Source organism: Propithecus coquereli, unplaced genomic scaffold, assembly GCF_000956105.1.
Source record: "Propithecus coquereli isolate 6110/MARCELLA unplaced genomic scaffold, Pcoq_1.0 Scaffold125, whole genome shotgun sequence".
Taxonomy (NCBI): domain Eukaryota; kingdom Metazoa; phylum Chordata; class Mammalia; order Primates; family Indriidae; genus Propithecus; species Propithecus coquereli.
Window position 1 is genome coordinate 7,607,108 of NW_012136636.1, and position 22,930 is coordinate 7,630,037.

The window sequence follows — 22,930 nt, forward strand, 5'->3', positions numbered from 1 at the left end:
TGATACACGATGGTAATTTTCCTTTGTGGTGGTGGGCAGGGCAGGTAGAAGAGGGTTAGGATGGTGGTAGGCAGCAGGGGTGGAAGACAGTTTAGGATGGTGGTGGGCAGGGAGGGTGGAAGAGGATTTAAGGTAGTTGTGAGCAGGGAGGGTGGAAGAGGTTTTAGGATGGTGGTGGACAGGGAGGTGGCAGAGGGTTTAGGATGGTGGTGAGCAGGGAGGGAGGAAGAGGGTTTAGGATGGAGGTGAGCAGGGAGGGAGGAAGAAGGTTTAGGATGGAGGTGGGCAGGGAGGGTGGAAGAGGGTTTAGGATGCCGGTGAGCAGGGTGGGTGGCAGAGTGTTTAGGATGGTGGTGAGCAGGGAGGGAGGAAGAGGGTTTGGGATGGAGGTGGGCAGGAGGCAGGAAGAGGGTTTGGGATGGAGGTGGGCAGGGAGGGAGGAAGAGGGTTTAGGATGGTGGTGGGCAGGGAGGGAGGAAGAGGGTTTAGGATGGAGGTGGGCAGGGAGGGAGGAAGAGGGTTTAGGATGGTGGTGGGCAGGGAGGGAGGAAGAGGGTTTAGGATGGAGGTGGGCAGGGAGGGCGGAAGAGGGATTAGTATATAGTTGTGCCATTGTTTAGTTTTCCTCTTGTGCTTACACATTATGATTATGTTGTGGAAATTTGGTTTAAGTTTATGATGATAATCTTTTATCTGGGATGGAATCTAAAATATGTAATGTTATTTTTTTTTTATATATAAATGAGTTATTAATTTTTAAAGAAGTATTGATGATATATAAAATAAAACATGTAATATCTACCAAAATTTGTGGCGAAAGTTTTAACCAGTTTGTAAGATCAGAGATACTAAGTGCTCCTTTAATGATACTACTAATAAAGTAAGTGCCTGTGTGCCTGCAAGGTAAAAAAGCCAGTCCTTTTTGTCCTGCTTTGCTTTAAGGCTGACAGTGTAGGGATTGTCAGTGTGGTGTGACCAATGCTGCCCACCCCCTGAGTGGCACCATTGTTTGGCTGGACTAGACTCTCCGCCTTGGGACTCAGGAAGCTCTTGCCGGCTCAGCTCAGCTCTCTGGGCTTTCAGTGTTGTGGATTGCAAAGGCTGCTTTTTCCCTGAAAACAGCCCACGTTCTCTGGCTTCCCAGCCTTTGTGTGATGGAGCTGCGGTCGCCAGGCTGGGAGGTCTCATGGGGTCCTGCAGCAGCCAGAGCATGCAGAAGGCCAGGCGGGGGAGAAAGGTGATGACTGGCACCCACGGATGCGCTGCCGAGGTCAGGAAGGCGAGTAGCCTCCTGGCAGAGGGGACGGTCGTGCAAGCTTGAGACAGGGAGCCAGCCTGGCTGCGTGTTTGTGGAAAAGCTGAATGTGACCATTATTTGTTTGGGAGCATTATATTTAATAGAAGTCTTTAGCACGTATTTGAAAATAGTGTTTAAGATTAGTAGTTGAAATTAACCAACTTAACTATTTTAATGAATGTACCTTTTTGGCAGAGGTTCTTTAGAATTGTTTCTGGTACCTTCTTATGGGAAATTTTTATATCTGCATACTATGCTTAGTGCTGTGACTGAGGAAATGTCATTTGGTTTTATTCTGCACATATCCATATGAACGATGGTTTCCAGTGGTTATTTTCTTCACTGTACAGATAGGAAGATTTTTCTGTTTGAAAAAATAGGTATATAGGTTTTCAAGTGTGCGTTAAGCATTGTTGCTTACTAGATATCCGATATTTGTAATTAATAAACTAAATCATGTTTCTTCTCTTTGTTTTAACATTGCAAAAGAACTTTTCTTCTTACACATCTGTGACAGATTTTATTTTTATTTATTCTTTTTCTTTTAGTTCAAGGTCCCTTTATGCTTGGTTTGCTTCTCCCGTTATTTTTGAATGATCAGGTTTGGTTTAAAGCTTCTGAGGATGCAGTGGCTGGTGTCACAGTGTGTCCTCTTTCCACCAGGCCTCTGACGTTTGTGCTTGGCAAGTGTTTCTTAGAGGGAAGGCATTGTGATTGTGGGATCAGCATCCACATTTCCCCACAAAGGAGCGAGCTCCCAGGGGCCCCTCCTCCTCTGGCTCGCCCCAGTGGTCGGGGCCCATGAACAGCCTCATTCAGGGAAGAGCTGGAGTTCAGTGTCCCTGGGGGAGGAGCCTCTGTTTTTTTCCCATCTGAAATAGTTTAGTATGTAAGTTATTTAATCAAGCTTGCAGATACTCATGAATAACTGTATTCTCTCAGAGTTTACAGTAAACAGCAGTGAACAGAGTAACAGTCCATGTTGTGTTTATTAAGGCTCAAATTTAAATTCAGCTTGGTGACTTTTTTCTTAAGTGTTTAAATTTACATTTTGATTATCAAAAATGAGAAAACTAAGTGTGTTTAATATCTTTATTCTGTACAGTTTCATTTGTATGATTAATTTGGAATATTTTGATAGCTTTGGAAGACAAACAGCATGTCTTAGCACATGTAGCCGATGCACAGAAAACATATATGACATGATTTTCTGACTTAGAGAGTACTGGCTCATAACAGCGGGGAGTGAAAAGAAGCTGAGGGAAGGATCTCACTCCATTCGCTTATGTCAGGTGCTGTGGGGCCCTGGCTCCTGTCCTCAGCCTCATCCCCAGAGAAGGCCGTGTGAGGGGTACCACAGCAGAAGGACCTAGGGCCACTCTGGCTTCGCTACTCACCGGCTGTTTGATTTGGGCTAAGTTAACCTCTCTTAACAGAAATGTTTTTGCGAGGATTGTAGATAGCCCATGCAGAGCACCTGTCTTGTACGGGAGCGTGCTGAGTATCCTGTCCTGGTAGTCGGGTGCGCTGTGCACCAGAGTCCTTCTCACACCCACACTCCACATCTGCGCTCTTGCTGGAAACCCAGGAGCCTTCCTGTCCTGCCCTTTGAGGTGCCTTTGCTGTCAGCGATTGCCAATGGAAAGCGTTTGTGTTTTATTCCAGATGTTTTGTACTTTATATTTACCTGTCAGTTTTTAGGACTTAACTAATTTTGGCTAAATTTGCTACACCAATACAGGGTATCAGGAAACAATTTTAAGGTTAATTTATAATTATTCTGCTATCTTTAAATAAAGTAGTGGTTATTTAATGATTGATTGATAAACCCTTAATCTTTAATAAATATAGTATGTAGGATGATCTGAGACTGTCATATTCTTTAATGAAAGTCTTTAGTTCCCAGAAATTGATTTCAGTTTTTTAGATGCAGTCTAAAGAATAAACTTTGTTTCTTTAGTAGAGATATACTTCACATATATTAAAATGCATAGATTTTAAAGGTACAGTTTAATGAGCTTCGACAGATGTATAAATCGTGTAACCACTACCCAAATCAAAACACAGAACTTACCACTCCAGAAATGTATCTTCTGCCCCTTCCCCACTGTCCCCCGACCCCTGCCACCTCTTCTCTGATTTCTGTCACCATAGATAAGCTTTGCCTGCGCTTGGACTTAGCATAAATGGAATTATGCAGGATATACTTTTGGGGAATGGCTTCTTTTGCAAAACCCAACGTTGTAGAGATTCATCCATGCTGTTGTGATTATCTGTGGTTTCTCCTTTTTGTCTGAATAGCCTTAGCTCAGACTTTCATCAGCAGTGAGCTAAAAAATAAATAAATGAAAATAAATGAATAGACTTGGCATTCCTTATCTGGTAATGGAATTCATTCTAGCCTTGTTCTGAGTATACCTATGTCAGATGTGGTTGGCAGTAAAATGAAGTCAGTTGTGTGGTCTTTGTAATAATACATGAATTTAGTAATTAATAATCACAAGGAATGATGATATTAAACACATTAGTATTACATGGAAACAACAGTATGAATTGAACAATGGTGATGGACGTTCCAAAGTTTATAAATCTTAGTGTTCAATAACACTTGAAATGTCAAATAACACTTATTCATCATTTATTGTAGGTGCTACAGAATATTTTAGAAACAGAAAATGAATATTCTAAAGAACTTCAGACTGTGCTTTCAACCTATCTGCGGCCATTGCAGACCAGTGAGAAGTAAGTTAGATGATAAATTGCATTAATTGTAAAATAGTCTTCACTTTAGGCTGTTCTCTTTTATTTTCAGAAAATAGAGGGTGGAATATGGAACACAATTCAGTGTACCAGTTTAATTTGACTTAAGCAGATTTGTTTATTAGGTTAAGACTTCAATAGGGTGTTGGATGGCAGAGGAGAAGAATACAAGTAACACTGTTTGCATATTTTTACTGTTATTTTTCTTGGCTCTAGGTTAAGTTCAGCAAACACTTCATATTTAATGGGAAATCTGGAAGAAATATGTTCTTTCCAGCAAATGCTCGTACAGTCCTTAGAAGAATGCACCAAGTAAGTAAGATGCTAAAACTTGGCAACACCCGGGTTGGTGTAGTCGGTATTTAAAGGATCAAGTTTAACATAATTTTAGAATTCACATTTCTAAAGATGCAAACTAGGTTATTTTAAATCTTTCAGGTAGATCAGCTTTTATAGTAATAGCTGTATTTTAGACTGTCTAGTTTTTATAGTAGGGACCTGCAGGAAAAGGGTGAAGACTTCACAGGTGATTTTTAAGGCGTTGCATGGAGGAAGAGTAGGGATGAAGAGCCTCTCTACAAGAGAAAGGAGAAGCGCTTTGCAGAGCGTGGAGGTGACGTGACTCAGCTCCTCACGTGCCCTGTGTGCTGCAGAGGGATGCCTTCGTGGAACTGAGGAAATGAGGAACTGCTTCTTGAAAAAGAAGCTGTGCTGTGCTGATGTCTTAGGTTTTGTCACTTTTCCAGCATTTTCTTTTGCAGGCGTGGAGGCATGTTCCAGATGATCAGCTCTCACTTTTTTCTGTGTGACTATTTATATTCTTTATTTACATCAGACATTAAAGAACACTTACCAAGTGCCTGCTAGGTGTTGGGTGACTTAAAACAGTAATGCACATGAAAAATTTTAGGTTTTAGTCCACCAGGTGATATTTGATATTTTTTTACTTGTGGATTTGACAAAGGAAGGTGACACGTTTTATTTTTAGATTTTCTTTGATTCTTATTTCTATAACCACCAGAAGGACCAGAACACTTTTTTCTTTTAAATTTTGGTTGGTCTCTGGTTTCCCCTCCAGCCATGTCTTTTTAAATCTTGGCAGTGGTGAGGGAGTAGCCTGCCTTTTGTTGCACTACTTCTTTAAATTGGTGACACTTTGCCGTGATGAAAATAGGCTTGTTCCTTAGCTCTTTGGCTAGGCTTCAAGGTTTTGTCAAGCATTTCATAATGGACGATATGGCAAGGAAAGCTGAATGCTAGAGAAACTAAATACTCGCTTTCAAACAGAAATTCATATTCTTTTTCCTTTTGCAGCATTTTTATTTTGCATAAAGTGGATTATTTATATTACCATGAAAGAGTAGTTTGGGAATCACTTTGCTTTTGGTGAATGAAGATCATTTGCAAACAATTTGAGGTCTTTGCAAGGGGCCATATTGTACACAAAATGGGAATAAATGTTTGCCTCTGGTTTTCTCACTGGCTGTGGATAATGCAGTCTAAATAAAGTAATATAAGATACTTAAAAAGTATATTTTGCAGTACCACTGCTGGGCACTATAACAGCACTGTGAACTGTTGTACTCAAGTTTCTGTCTGGCGTCGTTTTCCTTCAGGCTGAGGAACTCTTTTCAGATTTTTAAAAATAGTTCAGGTGTGTTGATAAATTCTCTCAGATTTTGTTTATCTGAAAATGTCTTTATCTTGCCTTCATTCCCGATTTTTTTTTTTTTTTGCTGGGTACCGAATTCTGGGTGAATTGGTTTCAGCACTTGAAGGATTTTGCTCCCTGTCTGTGGCCTTTGCTGTATCCAGCAGTCTAGTGACAGCCTTCGTTATGTTCTGTGGCACGGTTTCTATAGCTGTTCACCTGACTGCTTTCTAGATTTTGCCTTGAGTTTTGGTTTTTAGCATTTTGACAGTGATTGTCCTGAGTGCGGTTTTCTGACTTCTTGAACCTATAAATTTGTGTCTGTAATTTGGGAAATTGTTGGTCATTACTTCTTCAGATATTTTTCTGTTTACTCTTTCTGCTCTCCGTCTGGGGCTCCAGGTACACGTACTTAGACCTTTTGATGTTGTCCCACCATCCCTTGGGCTCTGTTCTTTTTCTTTTTTTCCATTCTATTTCTCCCTCCTTTTCTTCAGATTGAATGATATCTGTTGCTTTGTCTTCAAGTTCCCTGCCTGCCTCTTTCCTCTGTCATCCCCATGCAGTGATTTTTTAGTTTGAGAAATTGTTTATTTTTTTTTCAATTTTAGAATTTCTATTTCTTTGTTATACTTTCTGTTTTTCTGCTAAAATTTTGTATTTGTTCATTCACTGTATGCGTATTTTTCACTCATGAAATTTAAAGGGTTTTAAGAGCTCTGTGCCAGGAACCAGGGGTACAGAGACCCAATACATTTAATGTGCTCCCTCAGAAGGGCCCCAGCTGGGCATCTGCTGTGGCTGGGCCCTGTGAGCAGGGAGCAGGGAACAGTCTGCGCCCAGAGGGCAGGCCAGACCCTGTCCTGGGACCTTCCGTAAGAGTGGTTGGAAGCCACTGGGGATGGACTTTGAGCTCGGCGGTGGCATAATCCAGACATCCCAACCTTTTTGGCAGCAGCGATTGGTTTCATGGAAGACAATTTTTCCACGGACCCGGTGGTGGGGGAGTGATTTCGGGATGATTGAAGCACATTACGTTTATTGTGCAGTCAGATCTCTGCTAATGATAATATGTATTTGCAGCTGCTCCCCAGTGCAAGCATCACCTCCTCCACTCCACCTGAGATCATCAGGCATTAGATTCTCAAGAGAAGCATGCAGCCTACATCCCCTGAGTATGCAGTTCACAGCAGGATTTGAGCTCCTATGAGAATCTAATGCTACCGCTGATCTGTCAGGAGATGGACCTTATGTGGTGATGTGAGCCATGGGGAGCAGCTGTAAGTACAGATGAAGCTTTGCTCACTCACTGGCCCACCGCTCACCTCCTGCTGTGCGGCCTGGTTGCTAACAGGCCACTGGTCTGTGGCCTGGCACTTGGGGACCACAGTCATAATTGGTGTTCCTGTGTAAAATGAACTGTCTGCTCTGTGCAGAACGGGTTGAGCAGGGTGGTGGAAGGCACAGGGATGCAGAGAGACCAGAGCAGAGAGGAGGATGTTTAATCTTGTTGGGATTCTTTTCCGTGTTTAATAAATATCTTTTGCCTTAAAAGCCCCTGACTAATAATCATTTATAGTGATTTTGTGAAGGTGAAAGTAACAGTGACTTCATTTCTTGGTTTGCATTAGGTTTTCTAGTTAGTGCCTCAGGGAAGCCACTGCAGCCTGGAGTCTGTCTCCTCTCCACAGCTCTCACCAGCACCAGGAGTGGGTTGGCTTGCTCTCACATTCACTTTCTCATGTGTTCGCTCATCTTCCTCCCGTGTTTGTTTTTCCCTAAGAATTACTCCACGCCTAGATCTCGCCTGTAGTTTATACAACTTTTTCCAAGCATTCTTTTGTCCTAAAAAGAGAACTTTTTCTCTGGTTGCCACAGCAACTGGTCCTTCTTGAAGTGGCGGGAGCTTCCTGGGGCCCCACCCTCCTAGGGCCCCTGTGTGATCCTGGGAAGCACCACAGTGGGTTCTGGCTCAATGTTGGGAAAAAGCCTAGATGGCAGTGGGTAGGGAGCACTTGTTAAAATAGTATTCACATTTCTTTCTGCTTGTGGAAGAGTTATAGACTCAAAATATCCAGAAACTAAAGAATAGGGCAAACTGAAAGTTAACATCTTTTCATCCAGAGATAATTATTGTTTACATTGTCGTCCTCTTCTCTAAACTGTGGTTTTTAGGGAAACATAGGTATAACTGAGGCTGGGATCCAGAGCCTGCCTGCTTGCTTTGGGCAGTGAGGTTGCAGTTCAGCCTCAACAGAGGCAGGGGTGGATGGCACAGGCAGAAGGGACTGGGCGTCTCTTCCTCTAGGGACGCCCAGTCCAGACGGCATTACTGTTGTCGGGAATTAAGTGATTTGCAGATGTGTCAAAAAAGGGCCCCAGAAGAGAACTATAGAAAAATTTTTACCACTTTAGTGTCATTAGGAGAGTTTCTCAAATACCATTTTAATGGCAGCTCTTGTCTATCTTATGTCTGTACCATTTTAGCTATTACTTCATTTTCAGACGTACTTTCTTCTCTGAGTCTTATAAGTAAATATATAAGGTGAATTTCCTTATGTAGACCTACCATTTACTGAGTTTCTTTTTTTTTTGAGAGACAGTCTTGCTGTGTTGAGCTGGCTGGAGTGCAGTGGCATCATCGTAGCTCACTGCAACCTCTGGTCTCAAACAATCTTGCTGCCTCAACCTCCCTAGTAGTTGGGACTACAGGCGCACACCATGACGCCCAGCTTATTTTTCTGTTTTTGGTAGAGACAGGGTCTCACTCTTGCTCAGGCTGGTGTTGAGCTCCTGAGCTCAAGTGATCCTCCCACCTCAGCCTCCCAGAGTGCTAGGATTACAGGCATGAGCCACCTTGCCCAGCCTATTCAATTATTAATATGTTTCTGGGCCTGTTCTCAGTTCTTTATATGTATTAACTAATTATGTCCTTTCAATGACCCTGGTGAGGTAGATTTTTAAATGTAAGAAAGTCAAGACACCAAGAAGTCGAATGACTTGCCAGGATCATGGAGCTAGTAACTGGTAGATTCAGATTTGGAGCCAGCTTGTCTCCATTCGATGTAGTGTGAAAGAGTAACTGATTCTGAGAGTTCCTCCTCCCCAGGGAGAGTGTCAGGGTTATAGTTTTACTCCTCTGGTCAGCAGTACTTGCCAATAGGCTCTGCTCCGCTTCTCACCCACTCTCCGCTCACCTTGATGGCCTCCTGGGGCCCAGTGGGGAGCCTGGCTCCTCCCTCTCCCTGGCTGCCTTCTGTTGAGAACAAGCCCTGCCTCACTTCCAGATAGGGCAGTTGTAGGGGGTTGAGATGGGGCGTGTTCTTAGGATAGCCTTTGAATGCAGTTTTCCTTTAAAATATTATTTTAAGTGATGGAAAATTCCCTGTAATACACGATTCCCTATAATCTGTGTAGATACTATTACATTATGGCTTAAAGAATCTTTGGACTCGTCTGGAAATGTGGAACTGTGGCTTATAAAATTGCTTCTATGGGGAAATGAATTCCCAGAATCTAACACTGTCTTCAAAACAAGTTTTTCAGATAAAACTCATTTAGTAACTTGGGGATTTGCTTGTATTTTATGATAAAAAGCAGGTTAAATTCTGATGAAAATAGAACCTAAGAAGTTCTCTTTTGGAATATCCTTGCTATTGTACTGAATTTTATTTTTATTTATTTATTTTGATAATGACTTAGTACTCTTCTAATACCCAATAACTCTCTGGCCCTTTGTTAAGTACAGATGCCAGAGTATAAGCTGGTAGGCAGTGGGTGCCAGGATTTGCTGTATCCCTCTCTCAGATGGGCAGCTCTTGAAGCAGCTGGGGCACCTGGATCACTGTACCACCCCCCACCCCCAGGTCCAGCACTGTGCTGGGACTTATACACTGCGTTTTTCATGTATGCAATAGTTGCTTGGGGTGGCTGTGACTCCCTTCACCATTCCATTCTGGGTCTTTCCTTCCCATCCTCCCTCGCTCCCTCTCTCCTGTTCTCTCGCTCCCTCCCTTTCCCTGCCCCTTTCTTTCTCTTCTCTTTTCCTCTCTCCCTGCCCCCTTCTCCTCCCTCTCTCTTCCTTTCTTACTCTCTACTTCCTCTCCAGGCCAACACCACCTTCCACCCTCCTCCTCCCCTTCCCTTCCTCCTCCCCTTGCTCTTCCTCCTCCTCCTTTTCCTCCTCTGGATGTGCTTCACACTGCTTTGGCTCCTGTTGGCTTTGGTGACATTCAGGGCCAACAATAGCCTCTCACAACCCAGTTGTGATTAAAATGTATCATAGCACAGCTTCCTTGCTTTTGCTTTATGTCACAGTGTGATGCATGGGGCACCTTTTCATCTCGAAGTTTCACATGGGCATATGATGGTCCTCCCACGGAATAGAGCATACTCTCTGGCTGTCTGGAAGTGCAGCGTACGGAGCCACCACCTGTGGAACCGTAAGGGACATACGCTTTTTGTAGCAAAGGTTGCTCCATGATGGTGCTGGTTCATGGGTGCTGTTAGGTTAGAGGGCAAGACTGTGTCTTACTATTTATGTCTCCAGTCATTTAGTTATATAATTCTAATATGTTGTGAATTTTCAATAGATAGATGTTGAGAACAGTAGATCAGAGAAAAAATTTACTTCTCTAGAGACTTAATTTCTCAGCATATTTGTTGTTTGTGCTATTTCTTGTAAAACTGTTGGAACTGCTATATTTATGATTTTCAGCTTCTATTCTGGTGACAATTAAAAAATGTGATTTGGGTCAAGTTGATGAAGAGGATTTTGGTGCCACTAACACATGAAGGCAAGGTTAGGAGGAGGCTTTGGCCTCGGAGTGAAGGTGTCCAAGGGCAAGGGCTACCTGGAGTCGCAGGCCAGGCTGGGAGGGGAGCTGGGAGTGGCGGCCAGAGGGGTGGCAGGGTTAAGGGTTCAGTTCTGGAGTTGGATAGATCTGCCCAAAGCTCACCTCACAATCCTTTGCTGGGTTTGCCCCAGTCTGTGAATGAAATCACTTGATATTCTTGAAAAGAGGATCTGTTTTCCTTTAGATGGGGCACTCCTTTCTCACTCTCCCAGTTTTCAGTCTTTGTTTTACTCTCTGCTCTCAGGCTTCAGGACATTTTGTTACTCATTATCTGGGGGAAATTTTTCTGTGGAAGGTGGGAATACCCTGCTTTCTTTTCAGTTCTTTTCAGTTCTTTTCTCTTTGTTCATGGAGATGTTTGACAGCTGGCTAGCCATGGAATCAGGTTGGAAGTACAGAATGATTAATGCAGTGGTCCCCAACCTTTTTGGCACCAGGGACCAGTTTCATGGAAGACAATTTTTCCGTAGAAGGGCAGGGAGAGACAGAGCCCAGACAGTGATGCGGGAGATGGGGGAGCAGCTGTAAATACAGAAGAAGCTTCACTGGCTCACCCACCGCCACCTCCTGCTGTGCAGCCCCACCGTTCATAAGTTTCATGAAGGACAATTTTTCCATGGACTGGAATGAGGTGCAGGGGGAGGGGATAGCAGAGCTCTGTGGCCTGGTCCCTAACAGGCTTCAGACTGGTGCCAGTCTGTGGCCTGGGGGTTGGGGACTGCAGATTTAATAAATGTAACAAATGGTCTACATCATTCTAGATCTTATTTTTTAATGTGAATGTTTTGTTTTTTTCTAAAACAAGTGGAGGGGAAACAACTTATTTTTAACCACCAGCTAGCTAAGACTGTCTGCCTATATTTGGAATGGTAGAAAACAACAAAATGTATTTTTAACCTTATTCTTATCAGATAGTAATCAATTACTTGGCAGGAGGCTGTAGCTATATCATAAACTAAAAAAGGCAGGAGAGTTTCTCTTGGAAGGTGAAAGAGAAATAAGAGAAATGGACTAAATGTTCAGGAAAGGCATGTTTTGGATGATGAAGGAAGCTTGAAAGTTCATAAATAGTAGTTTGGGAGGTAGAGTGATTGCAGTGTAGGCACTTGTGCATTTTTAGCCACCTCACTTCCTTGTCCTGTCTGGCTTCCTCTGGCGCATCCTTACTGCCCACCCTCCAGGTCTCCTCCTGACACCTCCGTCTCACTGTATGTGGCATAATGTCCACCATCCCAGGTCTGAAGTGTCACAGAAATCAGCCTCTCTGGATCAGGTCTTGATCACTTGGCTTGTTTTCCAACATTATCGTGCCCGTCTCTGGAGAGACCCTTGGTGGAGGCAATAGGAACCCACTGGTGTCCCTCCCTTCCCCTGCCCCCACTCATACCCCTCATCACCCCTACCTGTGCATGCTTTCTAGAAACCCTGGGTATAACGTGACCTTTTCTCCTAGGTGTCCTTCTCACAGGGTTTGTCTGGCTTCTCCACCAGCAGGGCCTCCTTCTGAAACCGTTCAACGCACAGACTTTGGGCGGCACCTCTTTCTTCATTTGTTTGTTCACAGCGCTGTTTCACCAGCTGGTCTCTGAATCGTTTGACCAGGACCTGTTTAAATCGTGAGAATTTTTACTTCTTGAAAAAAGCCTGTGTAAATGGGAGCTAGAAAAGTGGGTCTCATGAAGACAGAGAGTAGAATGGTGATTACCAGACGGCAGGTGGCGGAATGGAGGGAAAAGAAGAAAAGAATGTAAATGTACTTACTGCCACTGAACTGTACACTTAAAAATGGTAAAGATGCTAAATTACATATGTGTATTTTACCTCAAAAGTAAATTTTTTTAGAAGCTAATTTAGAAGTCCGGCCCCTTCATGTTCCCCCACCCCTGCCCTGTGCCTCAGCTCCCTGGCAGGGCTGGGAATAAATTCCCCACAGCTCACCGGGCTATTCCTCCATTTGGATCCTCTTCTGGTGTCCTCTTACGGAAGTCCTGCATGCTCTTTCAGGCCCAGGGAGTGCGTCGATTCTCAACACAGCCTTCTCTGCTTCTCTTGCGTTTTGTCTTACCTGTATGTGTGGATTTTATTTTAGTGGTAAACTCCTTTTCAGTGTATTACAGACATCAATAGACTGAGTTCCTATTTGTTGCTTCATGAAGGATAGGACTTAAGTTTACCGAAGAGAATATTTAAAAGTGTTTAATGTAATTGTTATATTAGTTAAGCAAATGTTATGTTGATTTTGTTAAAAAATTAATTATAGAGCTTATCTTAAGATATAAGTAAATGCATTTTTGCAAACACCATTTGGACCATTACTGTAACATTTTCATAATAACAATTGTATTTGTTTTAGGTTATTATCAGAATACAGATTTGAAACTAGAGGATATAGTTTATTTTGTTTTAAAGCTATGTTTCTGAAACATCCAAATAATTCAAGCATGGGCGCTGTGATCTAGAGATAATATTTAACTTTGGAGTTAGACTGGCTTAGACATGGAGTATACTTCTGGTTCTGCATGGTCCATCCTTATTAAGCCACAAGGAATAGGACTTGTTAATTTGGGGGTGGTTCGAGGTTTAAACCCATTTGTTGAAGATGATTCAAGTTCGTGGGGTTCAGCCTTGTGGGGCCAGTGGAGGGCATGGCCACAGAGTCTGGTTGTGGATGCAGTGTCAGATGCTGGTCCTCAGCCCTGGGCTGTCAGGGGGTCTAAGACATCTAGGAAGTGGTGGTGGAGCTGTGGCAGGTGCAGTGGGTCTAGCTGTGGGGTCCTGGAGGCACTGGTGATCAGGACCTAAGTGTCAGCCCAGGGAATGAGCCAGGTCGGAAGAGGGGTCAGGGAAGAGTCCTAATGGGGGGCACCCTGGAGCCCCACTCTGACCCTGGACCTTCCTGGAGGTGCTGGGATCCTTGAAAGAGTTGTTCACATTCCTGGTTTTCAGGTGAGCAAGGGATAACTTGCCAAAGACTGCCAGAGGCCGTGTGGCTACGGGGGCCTTGTGTCTGTGTGGGCTGTGTGTTCCTGGTGGCCTTGGGCTCACCAAGGGTGGGAACATAAGGCTGCTTTCAAGGTCTGATCTCTGAAAGCTGGAGGTGGGCAGACTATCCTGGGTCTGTTGAGGAGGGGGTGTACCCTGAGGTTTACCTAGTGCATAGTTGTGTCGTCATGTGGATCTCAGTCTCCATCTGAAATTGATGTTTATTGCAACTGGGAACCTTTTCCTCTGTCTTGTTAGAAACATCAGTAGGAATAAATGTGTTATGGGGAAAATTGTTCAGCAGTTTTCTGGTTTCTCAAATGTTTTTGCTGAGACCCAGTCATTTTCACTCTGGGAGTGGAGAAAGACCCCTTGGACACACTCTTTACCTGTGCTGTTGCTGTGTGATTATGGCTGTGATCAGACTGTTAGTTGACTTATCCTGACACCATACCTGTTATCAGGTCTCAGCCCTGGCTCTGCTGTGGGTGGGAGCCGCTGGTGTGATGCCTGCCTCTTTCGGCAGCCTCAGCATTAGCCCCAGTGGAGCCCTCCCTGCACATTATCACACTCTGAAAAACCACCTCTGGAAACACAAGAGAGAACCAACAAGAAAATCTTCTTGTTTAATTCTTAAGTCATCCTCTGCAATGATCTCTGGGTTTGGTGGTTTTGTCCTGTGACGTCAGTCTTCTGGACGGTGCCTGTTTCTGACGGTGCGCTCAGGTATTAGGACTCACCTGACCTTTCTGAGCCGCCTCTGCTGGTGCCATCCAGTGAGTTAGTGCTTGGAAGGGCTGTGTAAACTGTGGAGTTGTTTGGTGGTGGCAGTGTTAGGAAATTCTTGGAGTAATGTTTTGGGACTGAGAGAGAGAATAAAATCCAGCGCCTAGGCTCAGTGGGGAGAAAGGAACAGGAAAAGCTTGTACGACGAAGTCATTGTTCGTTTATAAGCCATGCTAACATATGACGTAATTGTCATCGGGTGGAAGTATCACACAGGATAACTTATTGATCTAGATTTTAGGTACATTCTCCTTTGAATGGCTCAGAGCTATGGCATTAGACCAGGTGGGAAGTGAAATCCTAACATAGTATATGGCCCAGCACTAAGCGATGTTTATGTGATCATTATAACTTAACCCATTTTAGGTAGTGCATACCCAGTAATTTTCCTGTGCCACGTCTCTGGCAGCGTTCTCTTCTTGTTCATACAACTGTGGCATCCCATCATTACCCAGTTATCTTTGCTCCCTCTGCTAGGCACTCAGGGTTCTCTCTCATTCTAGAAGTAAGACACTTCCCAGTATTATATTTCACTGTATCTCTGAGTGTGAACGTCTCCTGCTCAGATGTCAGCGTGTAATATTCTCCAGATGGCTGTGTCTTAAGGGCCTGGATCCTTAAAGAAAAGAGAAGGTACTTGTTAGTCTTTCAATGACGTGTACTTGGGCTTGGTTGCTGGGCCTCCTTGGATTACAGAGTGAGGGGCTCTGTGCTCCCCTGCGGGCTCGCAACTCATGTAATTGTGGTGACATATTCTGTCTTCTATTCAGTTGACTTCACTTTTAGGGTAGAGACTATTTCTTTTTAAATTTGTTTCCAGTACCTTATTATGGTGCTGAATAAATATAGTAGTTGAAATTAATTTGTTGAGTCAGCGACTGTTTATTCTGCAGATAGAACTGTGGCTAATCCCTGAAGCTATGACAACCCCACTTAGCAGTTCTCACTTGGAAATAAATGTTAGTAGTACAAATGCTAGTTTACTTCAGTTAAGTATAAATGAACTAAACAGTAAAACAGCATAATAAGAAATTCATGACATGCCAGGGTTTAGAAACGTGGCTTGGATGAGGTACGCCAGCACTGCTTTGTAGAAGTTTTTGTGTTGATGGAAATGCTATGTGTGTGCTGTCCTGATGCAGTGGCCACTAGCCATGTAGGGCTATTGAGCACTTGAAGTGAGGTTAATATAACCGAGAAAAATGATTATTTAATTTAATTAACTTTAATAGAAGTAGTCCCACGTGGCTAGTAGCTACTGAATTGGAGGACAAAGAAGATTGGCAGAAAAAGCAGGTAGGACAGATTCCCATCTGTGGATCTGTTCATAGCAGTTACCTGCAGAAAGAGTTCCATCCTCATCCTCAGCTGCTGGCGTTTGGGCGTGGCTCTGCCATGGCAGCCAGTCCCTTGCTCTCTGGAGAGCTGTTCTCACCATTCTGGCTCACCACTCTGGGTAGGGACATCCTGCTCAGACACAGGCACAGAGAGGTGGAGAGACGGAGAGTTTTAAATACGGAAGGTGGGTGTCCATATTCTTTAGTACAGCAGAGGGAAAGGACTGGTAAATTGGAGAGCACTTAGTATCAGTCAGGCGCTCTGTCTGTAGAGATAGAGGTTCTTACACAGACCAACCTTCTGAACCTTTGCTCCAATCCTGAGTGGGATATTTTTATCTACAGTGTGCATTTTTATTATGTGCATTATTTACATTAACTACATATTGTCTACATTTTAGAAGCAAAGATTTATTTTCATATCTTTCCTGAAGCTCATGGTTTTTTAAAACTAGCATGTTACTCAGCATAGAAGGGAAGACCGACTGTGCTGGGAATGATTGTTCGGAGGAGGACGGATTAAGGGGATGTGTGTAGTCTTGCTTCCTCGTGCCTGTGCCTCCCGCAGCCATTATCGTAGCGCGTACTGGTAACTGCTCAGGACATTTTCTTAAATTAGAAGAGGAACAGCCTCTTACAGCCTTGATAAACAATAAGGAATGAATAACAGTTGCTGAAAAACAGGGAGAACACTGAGTTACTGGGAATCTTGAGTGCTTGGTGTTTTGAACATGTGTGATTTTCCCTAATATTTGTAACTCAGCGATTCTCCCGCTTTGACATTGTCCAGCCAGTACTTAGCAGCCTCAGGATAGAAAGTAGCACTAATTAAGGACCAGAAATTCACAGAGTGAGTCTCCTTGCTGCTGGGGGTGTGGAATTCGGAGAAAACACCCCGGAGACTTGCTGGAGGTAGAAGCAGGGCAGGCATGGCCTGAGGTACTTACTGCCTGCAGGGTGGAGGGCTCAGCGCTGAAAGGCCTGCTAGGCCAGTGGCACAGCAGGAGCCAGGTGTGCTACAGTCTGAATGTTTTCCTCCACCTGCGTATGTTGAGTCTTAATCGCCAATTGGATGGTAGTGAAAGGTGGGGCCTTGAGGTGGTGATTAGGTCATGAGGGTGGGGCCCTCATAAATGGGATTAGTGCCGCAGGAGAGGCCTGAGGTAGCTTCTCGTCCCTTCCACCCTGTGGACATGCAGCCAGGTGCCGACTTGGAAGCAGAGACCTGGCTCTCATCAGGCACAGAATCTGCTGGTGCCTTCCAGAACTGTGAGCAGTAAATCTCCGTAGTTTATACATTACCTAGTCCAAGGTGTTTTGTTACAGCAGCAGGTGGGGACTAAGACAGAGTGCTTATTGGAGGAAGCAGCAGTTGCAGGGCCTGGATCTTATCCTGGAGTTCTGGCCAGGATGTTAGATGGCATTATCTTCCTCTTTTTTTGCATAACTCCCACATTTGGTCCAGCACATCCTCAGAAACTTCCTGAGGAAAGATGGCGTGGCAGTCAGTTAATCCTTACTGGTGCTCACTTCTGACCCAGATGGAGACAGGGTTATAGGAAGAGATTTCCCCTGCTGTTCCAGGGGCCACTTCACTGGCTTCTTGGCTCTGGGTTGTCAAGGAGTCCCACTCTGTTCTAATTCTCTGTTCCTTATATGGAACAGGTGCTTCATGCTCACAGCTTACTGTGTCTTTGTTTGTGAACTTCAGCACTGTCATACGTGGCCTCTTTCCACCTCGTGCTGACACTCGAGAGCTCTGTCCTCTTGACACTCATGTCTCTCGTTTTTTCTGCTAACTTGTGTGATAATTTCTTTGGTTTACTTCTGTTTATTTTTTTGATTTTCTGTATTAGGAACTTTTATCCTGATGTGGAATGGCTTGCCCTGATCATAGAATTTTCTCTGTCTTTCTCATTAATCTAGGATATTTTCAGAACTTGACTTTCTAAATTTCCTATTGACTTTTTCAATTCTGCTATCATTTTTTAATTTCCAAAAGCTCTTTAAATTTTACCGTGAATGTTTAATGGCATCTTTTTCTTTCTTCAAGGATGTAGCGTCTTCTGTTATTTCACTTACGATTAATTGTAATTCTTTCAGATAATTTTCTGCTCCCTAAATAGTAACTGTCATATCTCCCTTTCCCCTGCTTGCCCCCTCCTTTTGTTTCTGTCATTCCTGTTAGATTTTGTTGTTGTTGATCCTTTTGTGCCTTCTTACGATTAAGATTGGCACACTAACAGCACTTTAGAAGTGCTGGCCATAGGCCGGGTGCGGTGGCTCACACCTGTAATCCTAGCACTCTGGGAGGCCGAGGTGGGCGGATTGTTTGAGCTCAGGAGTTCGAAACCAGCCTGAGCAAGAGCGAGACCCCGTCTCTACTAAAAATAGAAAGAAATTAATCAGACAACTAAAAATATATAGAAAAAATTAGCCGGGCATGGTGGCGCATGCCTGTAGTCCCAGCTACTCGGGAGGCTGAGGCAGAAGGATCCCTTGAGCCCAGGAGTTTGAGGTTGCTGTGAGCCAGGCTGACGCCACGGCACTCACTCTAGCCCGGGCAACAAAAGCAAGACTCTGTCTCAAAAAAAAAAAAATAGAAGTGCTGGCCATAGCTTGAGATTGGTTGACTCTTGTTTTGCTGAGGGATCCCTGCTGTTAACGTTTTTTTGTCACTTTTTCCCTGGTCTGATGCTGTAGGTACAGCCCTTCCTGTTATCATTCTGGGAATCTGGTGGGCAGAGTTGTGTTGGGGTACAGGGAAAGTGGGTCAGGGATCTTGTGGGCCCCTGCTGCTGGTTATTGCTGGTCTCTTCACGCCAGAAACCCTGAGTTGTGCACACTCTTGTGTCAGCGCACACTCCCACATGGGCCGACTGCCCCAGGCCCTGACCTGAGGCCTCTGGGGAGGGCCTGCCCATTCCCCATCTGCACTTCTGTTTCCAGTGTTGGTTCTAGTCTCTCTTTCTGTGTTCTTTTTGTTCTTGCGAGTGTATGCTTTTTGAACAGTCCTGTTGGTTGTCATGATGGTGTGGATCTGGGAGGAGAGGCGCCCAGTAGGTGTGCTCTGTCTTCAGTATTTAACCTGGAGGGAAAGGCAGCTTTGGCATTCTTTTTCATGTCAGTCTTGATGCTACTTTGGTAGAAAACCTTACAAACCATGTAACCACATTTGATAATTCTCCTTATTTTATGCACAATTTAAGGCTCCATGACATCTGTTTTTCTCACTGTTCAAAGAACTTGGACTTGTAAGTTTGTTGCTGTGCTGTGCACAAGTCCTGGGGCTGGACACTGCCAAGGAGAACTTTATAGCAGCACTTCTTTCCAGGAGTTTTTTCTCCCTGCTAAATTCATGTAGAAACAGACGTACTCTGGGATTTGTGCATCTTGTTCTAACAGATGGGGTACAAAGGGAGGTCTTTCCTACGTAAGTATTACGTGCCTGTCACTTAGCAGTTCTCCTGCTGTCTGTAAAACTGATGACTGTGTCCCTTTGTGCTGTGTGTCTCCAGGTTGCCTGAAGCTCAGCAGAGGGTTGGAGGCTGCTTTTTAAACCTGATGCCACAGATGAAAACCCTGTACCTCGTGTATTGTGCCAATCACCCATCTGCAGTGAATGTCCTCACAGAGCACAGGTTAGTCCACATAGACATCTGAACAGAAGGGAAGGGGGACAGCTCTGTGTCCTTCAAATATCACATGAAATCATACAATGTGAATATTCACTTGATCATTAAGTGAGGATAATTTTAATTGCTCCTCAAAATTAGTCCTCAAGAAATACTGGTAAGTCTGAAATGCTGGTTAGTTCTTGTAAAAGGAAAAGGATCTTTTTCGCAGTCTCCCGTTCAGCCTAGAACCCTTTGGAAAGTGGGTTGAGGGAGCTGGCAAGTGTTTTGGGATGTAGCCACAAGCTTAATCAAGGCTACTGGAATCCTGTTGCTCTCTATTCATAAAACTGGAAATACTTGAGACTGAATTAGATAGGCTACAAGAGAAAGTGTGCCGTTTCAAATTAGGACCAGGTTTTTTAGGCAAAATATTAAACTGGAGACCATTGGCTTTAGCATTTCAACCTGAAACAAAATTAAAACAAGTCACACAGAACGTACAGATTTTTTGCTAGTTTTATAAGACACGGCAACGTTTGTTTCCTATGAGTTAGGAGAAATTGCTTGGCTGTCTTAGTTACCGAGTATTGGGGTTGAGGACTGGCTGTGCCCGGTGACAGTACAGATGGCTAGAGCTCAGAGACTCAGTTTCTGCTTCTGAAGGAGACATAATACTTTTCTTAATGTTTTAGGAAAAATTTTATGATTTCTTTCAAAAACAGCAATTCAAAGATTTTCAAAACCATAAATGGGAAAAATGGTGTTTTAGTAGCATCACAATAAATGCCGTTGTGCTTCTAACTTAAATATTTAACTTCAGCTTAATGTTAACTAAACATTTCAATTTAAAACTAAAGAAAATCCCACCCTTCTTTGGTAAGCAGGCATTGCTAGCCATTGAGAATGCAGTTGAGGCTCCAGTGTGGCGTGGTGTGAATGTCTTAGCAGTGTGTCAGAAGGGTGACAGAGCAGACTCAGCTTTGGGTCCTGAGGCTGCCCCTGGCCTGTGGGACCTTGGACAGGTGTCCTCATGTCACTGGGCTTCAGCTCCCTTCCTGAAGGAACCTATCCCAAGGGTTATTATAAGTGTTAAACAAAATACGTATAAATGAGGCAGATCCGAGCGAACATGATAAATCCTTGATAAATGCTCATTGCTTTGTTGCCTTTTATTGTTTAAAAAAAAAAAAAAAAAGAAATGTCTTTTGGAATTTAGTGTTTCCTGGATGTGCTCAAATACTAAAGGATTAAAATTTTTGAACTTCCCATTTGTGTGAAAGCATCTCCAGTCCTGAAATGAAGCAGTAGCCTTTAACACTATGATGAGAAGGGAGGTTAGAACACACAGCAGTCACAGAACAGAAAACCCAGAGAAACCCTCCCTCAGCGCCTCCCGCTTGGTCTTTCTCCTCATCACCCTTCTGGGAGTGTGGGCTACGCTGGCAATTGTTTTTTCTCTAAAGCGTCAAGCATATTTTCACTTAATGTGCTATACCATCTACTCCTGGGAGTTTATAAATTACATGAAATTTCCACAAAAGCACAATGCAAATATTAAATTTGTATCTCTGAACATTCTTCAAGAATTATTGATGGAGTGCTAAGGGAGATAAACAAAAAGCAAGTGGAATGTTAGAGAATACTTTTAAAATCCTTTTTTCACCTCCCCCTTCCCTTTTTTGGGAGAGGGAGTTGGTCCCATAGGGTGGGCTTGGGAGGATAGAAAGAGGGCAAGGTGGACAATTTTGGGGGAAGAGTCTAACTCAGTATTTTCCCTGTGTAAGTGAGAACCTGTCCTAAAGATGACATTAAAAGCAGCTAAGACTGTTAGAGTTTCCTTAAATGTTACAACTTTCAAGAGAAATGCTTGTGGGTATGTGCTACGTTTATCTTCTTCTCTGCTGTTACCTTAATGACTGACTGTGTCATGTCTGAAAAGTTGGTGCAACATTTTCTCAAAAGAACCAGAGGAAAGAATACAGATGAGGTTTTGAAGTGGAGAGTCTGTGTGTCCTCCAAGTGCCTGCTGGATGATAGAGTGGGTAGACTGAGGCCAGGCTTGCAGCAGTCCTGGGGCAGTTGCTGTAGCATTGGGGTCTGGGAGTCCAAGCCTGGGGGAGGGGAAAGTCCCCCAGAGCTGATGAGTTGCTGCGGGAGTGCCATGCTCATGTGCCCTCCTGAAGTCCTTAAGCCCAGAGCTCCCACTCTGCCTGCCGCAAGTCACATCCCATTCCCAAAGTGTGAGTCGGTGAATTGAGATGATTTCATGTGGCTGATGGCTTCTTTCAGTGTCCCTACTTTTTTATACTTAGATTCTTAACGTGTGACCTCTTGCCTGCTTTTCTACATTAATGTACTTTTATGCTTTAGAGTAATTTTTAAATATTGATTTAAGTGCAGTGTGTTGAAGTTAAAAGTCTTATTTGCAACATCATGGTCCTTGTGTTGTTTTAGTTTAAGTTCTAAGTATAGCTCTTGGAATGCAACTGCAGAGTTACCCCTGATACGTACCTTGTGCATTATCGTAATAGCAGACATCGTGTGCCATGGCTGCCTATTTTAAATGAACTGTGGGTTTCATAATTTGATCTGTAAAAACTGATTCTTTCGCAGCAATGTGCAGCTCTTTGCTTGGCTCCGTGGTCATCCTTCCGTGTGTCCTTCACAGCCCTCGGTGCCTCCGAGTAAGTGCAGAGGGGCCTTGCTGTGTGTGGGCTGCCAGTGTCAGGAGGAACGAAGCTGAAAGAGTCATCGTTTTGTCGAGATAGTTATAACTAGCTGTTTTGTTTTCTTATGGCACTAAATTTTTTTAAAAAACTACAAAATGAAACTAAAACAACGATCTATAAAAATTCATAAAATTCTGTTTCTCCTCAGCTGTGTGTATATTCTGGCATTATTGAATATTGAAAGAAGTTACTTTTGCTTGAAAAAATTTCGTTTTTTGTTTTAGTGTTTTTTTGGGGGGAGGAAGGGGAGTGATGAGGGTATCCTGCTTTAAGAGGTTGGGTGACGTGTACTCAAGATGAAGGTGATGGTGAAAGCAGAACAGAAAAATATTTAAAGCTAGTTTTAAACTTTGCTTAATTTCTGGATACACACTCAGTTTCTCTGCCATAACTATAATTAGGAAATTTTACATGTAACCCAGAAGTACAAATAATGACCTGAATAGTCTTTTTCTTGGTTCTTATCTTGGTGGAAAAGGCCCTTCGTGGATTATATTTAAAGCAGTTGAAATAAACTTTCAGTATCATCAAATTTTTTATGGGACTGTGCCTGATAAATTGTTCAACACTTACAGAACTGTTGGTAAAACCTAGTCTCTCCCGTCTCAGTTGTTTATTTCGCTCTGCTCCTGCTTTAGGGATGGATAGTGAGCAGTGTGAAGAGCAGAGCATTTCTGAGTAAGCGCATGAGTGGGGGATGCCGTGAGTGTGAGGTGCAGCATTGCCTGTGGTTATAGGGCGGGCACACCGTCTCCACAGGCTAGGCCTGACTTCACCTTGTCGTCATCTATACCACACTGATAATGGTGCGTGCGTCCCCCCACCCGCAGTGGTGTTGGGGGCACGAGTTGGGCATATACTATGGTGCCAGCACGGCAGGTGGTCACATTGCTCTTCCTCCCTGTCCTCTGTTCT

The 22,930-nt window shown here is 43.7% G+C and overlaps 1 protein-coding gene across 4 annotated transcripts in view; it reads left to right on the forward strand.

Moving 5' to 3' along the window:
* Window positions 1-22,930, forward strand: part of ARHGEF7 (Rho guanine nucleotide exchange factor (GEF) 7) — a 167,555-nt gene that overhangs the window by 109,579 nt on the left and 35,046 nt on the right. For all 4 annotated transcript variants that reach the window (XM_012637952.1, XM_012637954.1, XM_012637955.1 and 1 more), the window contains exons 6-8: window positions 3,945-4,039; window positions 4,274-4,369; window positions 19,188-19,310. In XM_012637952.1, the coding sequence (XP_012493406.1) occupies window positions 3,945-4,039; window positions 4,274-4,369; window positions 19,188-19,310 (314 nt within the window). The remainder of the gene's footprint in view (window positions 1-3,944; window positions 4,040-4,273; window positions 4,370-19,187; window positions 19,311-22,930) is intronic.